This window comes from Notolabrus celidotus, chromosome 3 (genome assembly GCF_009762535.1).
Source record: "Notolabrus celidotus isolate fNotCel1 chromosome 3, fNotCel1.pri, whole genome shotgun sequence".
In the NCBI taxonomy this organism is placed as follows: Eukaryota; Metazoa; Chordata; class Actinopteri; order Labriformes; family Labridae; genus Notolabrus; species Notolabrus celidotus.
The window spans coordinates 2,398,161-2,407,750 of record NC_048274.1 but is presented as its reverse complement, the minus strand read 5'-3'; the positions used below and the strand labels follow the sequence as shown (position 1 = coordinate 2,407,750).

Here is a 9,590-nt window from a genome sequence, read left to right as displayed (position 1 = left end):
AAATACCGTTGGGATCAGGGATCGATCCTACGACAAGAGCAATAAGGTTTCTACTCAGGGTTTGGACGAAAGATCATTAACCTTAGAATCAGTTTTTCAGAATAAGAAGTCGTTGTTTCTGAGAGTATTTATCTTTTAATGCACTTCTCCTCAGCACAGAGGCACGGGACTCACGTGGAGCAGGCGACACTTTAATGTGTGTCAGTCTGGTGTGTAACAGCTTCTGGCTGTGACCCAGTTCTCCAGGACCTCCTGGGAGACACCGGCCCACTGACCTGGTTTTTCTAAGGCTTTAAAAGCACATCAGACCTCCTGCCCTCAGTGGGTGCTTTTATTATTTACACCATGTTAAGGAACTGGAAGTGTGCTGCATTAAACATGTAGGCTGCCAAGAACCGGGACTGTACAGCAGAACATATTAAGACTGTACATGATAACATCCCCCCTCTTCTCTGCTGTGAGAGGTTTGAAAACGTGAATGTGAGGAGAAGATCAGGAAAAAATTATAATAAATATCAGTGACACAGTTTGAGTTAAAATCAGAGGAAATGTTGGCTGAATGTTTTCAAGCGCGTGACAAATCAGCGTCTGCAGTTCAATTATTAACTTCCTGTAGTGTTTGTTATGCTGCATTCACACGCTATCTGCAAGAATGAGCAATGCTCATATTTACACCAAGATGTTTAGCCTCATTTCCAGCAATACACTGCATAAGACAAGTGTAACCAACATAATGTTAGTCATACATTTGTGGGCTATGGTTCTGATGACTCAGAGCCACAGTGACTATATTTAGAAGAGAGGATAAGGCTGGAGAGGAGCGAGGGGCTAGTACAGCAGAGGTATCAGGATGCTGTAGCTTGGATCTGTATTTCACATGAATCAGGTTTCTGGTTTTTGCCGGCTAAAGGGCTTTGAACAAAATGCACAAAAAGACACGAGCAGCTGACTTCTGAATGCTCTGCTCTCTTCAGAACATGATATCTAAATCTGCCGATCATGAATCTACGGTGGCCCTGAAGGCCAATAGTAATAAATATTTTAAAACCGCAAAATATATTTCACAAAACACAAATACATTTCACATAAAAATAAATTTCACATAAATATAGTGTGTTCTGTGAAATGTTTTTGTGTTCTGTGAAATTTATTTGTGTTTTGTGAAATGTATTTTGCGCTTTTGAAATATTTATTACTATTGGCCATCAGGGCCACGGTATGAATCAGCTGTGAGGAGGTTTCATGCAGATGAGATTTGCCTTTGCAATACATGTAGTCACCCCCTGATAGCCTTTAAAAATGCAGGTTTAAGTCTTTACAAAATTGGCTTCACTTTTAGAACCTGGAGGCTGGGTCCACTTGTTTTATTCAGGCTTTGATACTAACATTTTAGGCTAACAGATAAAAAAAGCTTCATTGTCTTCTTCTGTTGTGTGAAATATCTACAGCTGGAAACAAATAGCTGCAATAAAAACGAGTTGACTGGATTGATCACCTATGGTCATGAGCTGTGGGTCGTGACCGAAAGGATAAGATCGCGGATACAAGCGGCTGAAATGAGTTTCCTGCGAAGGGTGTCTGGGCTCGGCCTTAGAGAGAGGGTCAGGAGCTCAGACATCTGGAGGGAGCTCGGAGTAGAGCCGCTGCTCCTCCGCGTCGAAAGGAGTCAGCTGAGGTGGTTCGGGCATCTGATAAGGATGCCTCCCGGACGCCTCCCTTTAGAGGTGTTCCGGGCACGTCCAACTGGGAGAAGGCCCCGGGGTAGACCCAGAACGCGGTGGAGGGATTATATCTCCCGCCTGGTCTGGGAACGCCTCAGGATTCCCCAGGAGGAGCTGGAAAGTGTCGCCGGGCAGAGGGATGTCTGGGTCAATTTGCTTGGACTGCTACCCCCGCGACCCGACCCCGGATAAGCAGAAGAAAATGGATGGATGGATGGATGGACTGGATTGTATCAGTGTAAATATTGGGCGTTTAAGCAGTGGAGCAGCTTGGATTCTACTGACACAGTTTGTTTCACAGAGGAGATATTCAAAATATCTCTATATTGAACTACAAATCCAGGGCTGATGGGTATTTTGGTTCAAACTATCTTGTATTTTGGTCAGTTGCATGCTCTTACTACAAAAACAACCAGCCCGAAGGATACGAGGTGAAAGCACCTGAAGACCGGAGGTGGGGATGAGCAGGTTACTATGGATGATTAGCGTCAACAGTGACGAGCTGCAGCCTGCAGAGACCCTCCATCTTCCACTGAGAGACATCCAGCTGGGATATGATGCCACATGCTCAGGTAGAACAACACTTCACCTCTTTAGTGAGACTATTTCAACATGAAGCAGTCAACAAAAACTCACTGGTAGTTTTAAAAGTGAATGAGTGTGTGCAGAAGATTTGAGGACTGTCCAAATTAAAAATTCAAATTCTACAAACTTGTGCAGCTTCATTTGTTGTCTAAGGTCACGTGACAAGACCTGAATTTCATGGAGGAGAAAACAGCCGTCAGTTCAAATAACCTAGAATTATAAAAAATACTCTATTATTAATATCCTCTGCCTTGTTGGTTCCTACATGCCTCCTAATCATATCATTCTGCCTGGGTGACTGAACGTGTACACGGGTCAGACATGCAAAAGAAATTACATGTTCAGTGAGTTTCGAGGAGATTTGGGCTTTTATACCCCAGATCTGTCAGACTGAATGCAGCAGAGAAGTCTTTGATGTGATGGAGCAGATTTTGCAGAGTTAATAAAATGCATACTCACACATCGACCTGGCAGAGGTAGCAGTGGCAGTTCTCGATGACGTGAGCGTGCTTAGAGCGGTCGAACACGGGGACCGGACCTTTGTCGCTCTTTGTTCTGACGTTGAAGTCGGCGGGGTCGATGGACACGGCCATGACGTGGACACACAGGTGACAGACGAATATGATGCCCGTGCACTGATAACAGGTCAGGAGTTATACACAAACAGGGGAGTATAAGTGCAACACTCGCTGTCCTGCTCTGTTACAGGTTAAATTCAGTGTTTCTGACATTGTGTGAATCTTTAAACTCAGACAGACCAGTTGGAAGCATTTCCGTCCTCATTCAACATTTATAAATGATTTTAAATATTTCAAATTCATCTTTGTTTGTCTTCTAGGTCGAGTCTTCATACTGACGCTTTATAACAAACAGATACACAAATGCAATCCACATCATCAAGGCACTACTATATGTGTGATATCTGGATCTGTTTGTTTTGGAGGGAAGGAGACAACAAGAAGAGCTCTTAAAAAAAATGAGCCCAGCTAATGTCAGCAGCAGCAGCTCAGTTTGAAGCCCCTCTTGACTTCCTGTCTCTACTGAAGAGCATTTTCAATCCACCTTTATTCAGTGTTGGAGTGTTTTCAATCGAGGTTTATGTTGGAGGAGATGTTAGTGACAAATCTGACTCCAAGCACAAAATTTGTTAACTTTAAATGCTGAAGCGTCATTTAAATGTACAACCTGCCATGTTGTAGCCCTCACATGGCATTTTGAACTTAAAGGGAAGAGCAGAGATTTGTCACACACCAAGATTTTTCTGCAGAAGACTGAAATAATCAGCTTTAAGAGGAGCAGCCCTGAAACATTAACACACTTTACAAGTTGCATTGTTGAGAAAACTGCTACATTATTTGTGATAAAAACATTGGAATTTCTTTTATTTAATTTTATCTTAATATTATTTTATTTTATTTTTATTTCATCTGTATTTTTATTTTGTTTTATCTTTATTCTATTTTTATTTTATTCGTATTTGTATCTTATTTTATTCCTTCTTTCTATTAATATTTAGATTTTCTTACATACTGTAAATGATAAATAAAGTATTTCTGATTCTGATTCTGAAAGTAACAAATGAAAGTTGTAATTAATGTAGGACGCTTGGACAGCAACAACTAGGGATGGTTTTTGACATCATTAGGAGCTGTATTACTTACTCGACACCCGGAGCTGTTCAGCAAAGTTTGTGATGGAATACGAGTTGATTTAAAATATGATGTGACTGCTGTTGTTTGGATTAAACTAAGATTTCTAAGATAATTCTGAGCAGAATTTAGATTTTATTTGTGAGTTTAACAGCACTACTAGCTGGGCTAAATTGAATGGAATACACTGAAGACACTTTTCAGTTATAAGTCTTGGATCAGGACTTGGTATCTGCAGATATTGGGGGCCAAAAAAGCTGCATCTCAACTCATCACTGCTTGCATTTGACTGATTGGATTAAATATGACTGTTCTAGCTTTTCCTGTCAGTCCACAGTGGACCAGTGAGGCCTCCAACTCAAGTTCATCAGGATCTTAACTTATCCGTCATGTAAAGGCTGACAGGGAATGAAACTGTTGTAACATTACGGCCTGTTTTTCTAACAGTGGCTCCTTCTGAGACTATTTGTGCATTCGCTTTAAGGATACGATGTAGCCTGCAGGGATCCAGTGTCCAGGCAGCAAGGGGACGAACACACCAAACCCCGTGACAGCAAAGTAGACGTACAGCAGCCAGGCCAGCAGCTGGAAGGGGTGCGGTGGCCAGCTCCAGCCGTTGGTCCGGGAGCAGAGAGGCACATCGGCTCTGCTCGAGTCGTCCTCACCGACCGGCGCCGTGCGGTTCGGGTTCTTACTGCACACATCCATCCTGAAAAACACAGATTCAACATCAACGTTAAATTGGTCTTTTTCACATGACGGCTTCAGGGAGGGGCTGCACACAGAGCTGCTTTGTGATCATTTCACCATCACGTGTAGGAGCAGCTCAACGAGAGGTCAGATAGAGCACAAGGTCTGCTCATATTTTTACACCACAACAAACATGATGTAACCCAGCAACAGGCTGAGGAGGGCGACACGCAGCAGCTCATAATGTCATCAGAACATATCAACATTAATCACAAACACACACACATCTGCTCCTTAGTCTTTCTGTCTCATGATAAATGTGTGGCTCAATCTCTGAGGCACAAATAAGATATAAGGCAGGTGGTCTTAACGTCATTACTGATCGGTGTATACTCGAGTGAAAGTGCAGTGTGCATTTGTGTGGAATTGCTGCATTTCTTACTTTGTTGCACTAAAGCAGGAAGCATCCTTTAAAGCAGAGGATGCCAAATATTGGAGGCAGTGTGAATTTCAGGAAGCCAACCACTGGCTCTTTTTCTGGAAGCGCCCACAGAGCCCTAAAAGCATATCTATCACCGACTTACCCGTGCACTTTACCACATTATTCTCAGGAAATGTAGATTTCCAGGCAAAGTGTAGTGTTTTGATTCCTGCCTGCATAAAGCCATTACTAAGCAGTTACATCCAGAACCTCCCCACAGCACAGAAGTGGATTAATACAGCAAATTAAACTCCTGTGATTCTGTTATTCTAGCTCATCTAAATAAGACTTTATCTCTCTCTCTAGTCTCCCTGACATGTCTTTCATCACTCCTGTGTGCACACTTAGATGCTCTCAAACTGTACTTCACTTAATAATCTTAACAGGACCTGAGAACTGTGATTGAAATGAATACCTTTTATGTCTAAGTGACCTGAAATGAGACAAAAATAAATAACATTAAAAATACAAAATAGTGGGATCAGTGCAGTCAGTGACATATTTTAAATCTCTTATTAAAACTCATTATTTGCATACTTGCTTTTTATGTGATTTCCCCTTTTTAAATTTAAATTTTTTCATTAGCTGAATTTATTTCAATTAATTAATTAATTTTATTAAGATAAAATAAGATAGGATAAGATAGTCCTTTATTCGTCCCACAACAGGGAAATTCAAGTGTCACAGTAGCAAAGTAGACAGTGCAAAAAAATATAAAGCAAACAAGAGTCTATAAAATATCAATTATTTAAAAGTTATAGCAATTTAAATTTAAATTAAAGAGGTAAAAAATAAGCATATCTTACAACATATATATATATATATATTATTGGTTTTATAGTCTGACCACTGCAGGAAGAAAAGACCTGTGATATCTCTCCGTGAGACACCGCGGGTGAAGAAGTCTGTCACTGAACGAGCCACCTAGTGTTGTTATGGTCTCCTGGAGGGGGTGTGACGTGTTGTCCATCAGAGAATTATTATTATTTAGTATTATTTATTGTTTTATTCTTTATATAGGGCCCCAGCACCAATAGTGATTTATTTCTCTACTGTTCCATCCCTTTACTCTGTTTAATTTGTATTTATTATTGTTAACCTTTGGTGTTGTATTTTCCTTTTGCATGGTTACAATTTTCTACACTTCTTTCTCTGTGTTAAAGGCTTATTTAGTCATCCTACTGAATTTCTGCCATGCTTTGTCAATCAATGCAATTTGTAAACATTTGTTTTTAAGGTGATATGAATAAAGTTATTATTAGTATTGTTATTATAAGAATAGAGAAACGTTTCTGTCCATCTTTGCCTCTTTGCCACTATGGAATAAGATAAGATAAGATAAGATAAGATACACTTTATTGATCCCTATTGAGGGATATTCTTTTGTAGCTTATAACACAGGACAGGAGAATACAACACTACATAGTAAAACATTATAATAACAATAATTATAGTAATGATAAAGGAAAAATAGAATAGAATAGAATAAAATAGAATAAAATAAAATACAAAAATGGCAAATATTACAGATATATACACATTACACACTTATATCTGATGTCTAACATTTATTTTAATTTAACCTTTTTTTAAATAATTATTAATTATTAAATAAATAATCTGCAGGTTGATATTAAATTAGATTGTAATAATGCGCAGTGGTGTTTTTTCTATTTTTACATCAAGAGTAGATTAAATCTGAATAATAAAATGATTTGATTCAGGATTCAAAGGATCAGGTCTGAGAAACACTCACCTTGTTAGCTCGGGTGATCTGGACTCGGGATGCTGATCGGCCCTCCGGTTCCCTGCATCTCACCCCTGAGACCGGGCCCGAGCGGCAGCGTCGAGCTGTGCCGTACCCCGGCCCGGGTGGACCAGGATCCTGCTGCTCCTGCTGTTTAATCTGGCTTCCCTCCTCACCCAGCCCCCGTCCTGAGAACCACAGACCCAGGTCAAACCGTCTAAATCCAGCTGTTACCTCACATCCATCCCGGCTGGAGACTATCCCTGCAGCTGGCTTGGCCCGGGTCTAACGGGCTCCATCATCTGGATCAGTTCTGGGATGATTTTAAGAGAAGTCAGATACAGGGACTGTAAGCTAATCTTATCTCTACCTGCAGTTAGCCTCGTTAGCCGCTCACGACTGCTGCCATGCTAGCTGTCTCACGTCCCAGACCGTGACTCTGATGTCTGTGGACTCAGCAGGTCTGCAGAGAGACTGAACTTCCACACTGAAACATCTCCTCCTGTGTTAAACAGCTGCTGGTGATTCAAGTGTGAGCTAACGGGCTAGTTAGCCTGCTAGCTGCTGCTGTCTTCTGCAGACTCCAAGCCTCGTACGCCGTTTCCTTGGTAACGCTCCAGGTCTGCTGTGATTGGTTAAGTGGAGCTGGCCCCGCCCCTTTTCTGCATCCGCTCTGAGAGCAGATTTAAAGCAGAGCGCTGTGAGCACGAGCTGCGTCCAGCAGGAGGGAGCAGCTGCACAGAGATGATGCCAAACCTTTACAGTTTTATTTAACTAAAACTAACAGATGAACAGAAAGAGAGCACAGAGGGAAGACCTAAAGAAAAGCAAGCATTTTATTAAAGATGTGTGTTGTTTTATAGCCTTTCTGTTCATTTTCTTTATTCCAGGGACATAAAGCCTAGTACAGGGGTTCCCAAACCTTTCAGCCCCCAAATATATGTGCAAAAGACTTGTGACCCCCACTTTTCCTCAAAGTGATTTAATGTGGCTTTATTTAGCTGGTCTGGAGAAAAGTATCCTGCCTATATGAGCATGTGTCTGTGTTTCCTGTGCCTTTATGAATTAACCTACTGCTACTGATGCTTCTGGTAATTCACTGTTCACTAACCCTAAACGTAGGAGTCATCTGACAAAAAGAAAGGCAGAAAACTCATTACATTTCTTATTTTCAAGGTTTTATTTCAAGCTTAGCTCCTATTTTTGTCTTTTTTTTTAAGACATATTTTGGGGCTTTTTAGCCTTTATTGGATAGAACAGCTGAAGAGAGACAGGAAATGTGGGGAGTAGAGAGTGGGGGAAGACATGCAGTAAATGGTCGGCTGGCAGGGAGTCAAACCAGCGACCCCTGCGGCGAGGACTATAGCCTCTATATGTGGGACGCTTAGACCGTTACGCCACCAGCGCCCCTATTTTTGTCAATATTATTTACTGTAATGGGTAAAATGTACTATTTTTAGATAACTAAAAGAAAAAAACATTCTTGAAGACATCTCACAACCCCCTTTTTGTGTTTCACGAACCGCCAGGGGGTCCCGACCCACACTTTGGGTACCCCTGGCCTAGTAGTTGGTAAAGATAGTGCTACCCCTTTTCCACTAACCAGTGTGAAATTGATATCTAACTAAATTAATGTTGAGCTATGGATTACAGACAGGGAGGGTAAAATATGTTATTTTATCTATCAACTTGTTTTTATTTTAAAGGAATTAGTTCATGTCAGTAACACAGAATTATAATCATACAAAAAAAACAACAGAATTAGTGGGATAAAGCACACCTTATCATTCATGATTGATCCCACTTTTTAAAAAGACACTTCTTGAATTTTTGGGGTCAAATCTGGTACATTTGCTTTTTTGCCACTGACTGACTTAAGTAATATAAAATACAGATTTTTTTATTATAGTGTGAGATTTTACAATTACAAAAAGAGCACAAGAATTACCTCACTCTCCTTGAAACAAACAGTCGCCATTGATTTTTGTATCCAAGATAAACTTGAGATACTTGTGCCCTAAGGAAAATAGTTAGAATGTTTATTTACTAATGTTCACTGCAGTGCTGCTGTGTAGTGTTCATACTTGAACTGGTTTAATCTATTTGGTGTCTAAACTAACTTTGACATATAATTATTGAAGGTCCCGTGGTGTACAAGTTGGCATATGTGGCGCTGTCCATGGTGCTGAAGCAGAGCAGACTGAGAGTGAGGGAAAGAGATGCACACCCTAAACAGCTGATCGGACGCGCCTCTCTACATTTGAGTTTGATCGATTATTGTGAATAATCCAGCGTGCCCCTGACTCTGCGTCTCTGAAGCATTCCTTGATTTATGTCCCCCCCCCCAACAGCACTCTCTCTGTGTTCCAGCACTTCAGGAGTTAATGTTTAAGCCCTGTTTGTGCCCTCACCCAGTTAGGTTGTACAAAAACAGTATCTTTTACTTACTGGACTCTTACTCTGCTGCTCTATAGCTGCTTTGATCTGTTATTGTGTTTGTGTTATTGTGTAATGGATATTTCAATGAATGAAACGCAGTTTTAAAAACACAAAATGGAAAAAACAAAAACGGATTAAGTCAGCGATAGACTCCTGTGAGGATGTAATTGTAGACTTTGATTGAGCACATTTTCTCCAAGGATTACATTTCACCCAATGCATCCCTGACTGTCTGCCAAAGACCTACCTATTAGTCATTTAGATCCAAACATACAGCA

General features: G+C 40.8%; 1 protein-coding gene across 2 annotated transcripts in view; it reads right to left on the bottom strand.

Moving 5' to 3' along the window:
• The window catches only part of zdhhc1 (zinc finger DHHC-type containing 1), an 18,230-nt gene extending 10,736 nt beyond the window's left edge, over window positions 1-7,494 (bottom strand). For both annotated transcript variants that reach the window (XM_034680983.1, XM_034680984.1), the window contains exons 1-3: window positions 6,883-7,494; window positions 4,445-4,664; window positions 2,766-2,941 (exon numbers count right to left, since the gene is read on the bottom strand). In XM_034680983.1, the coding sequence (XP_034536874.1) occupies window positions 2,766-2,941; window positions 4,445-4,663 (395 nt within the window). In that variant the 5' untranslated portion in view covers window position 4,664; window positions 6,883-7,494. The remainder of the gene's footprint in view (window positions 1-2,765; window positions 2,942-4,444; window positions 4,665-6,882) is intronic.
• Window positions 7,495-9,590: the final 2,096 nt, after the last annotated feature.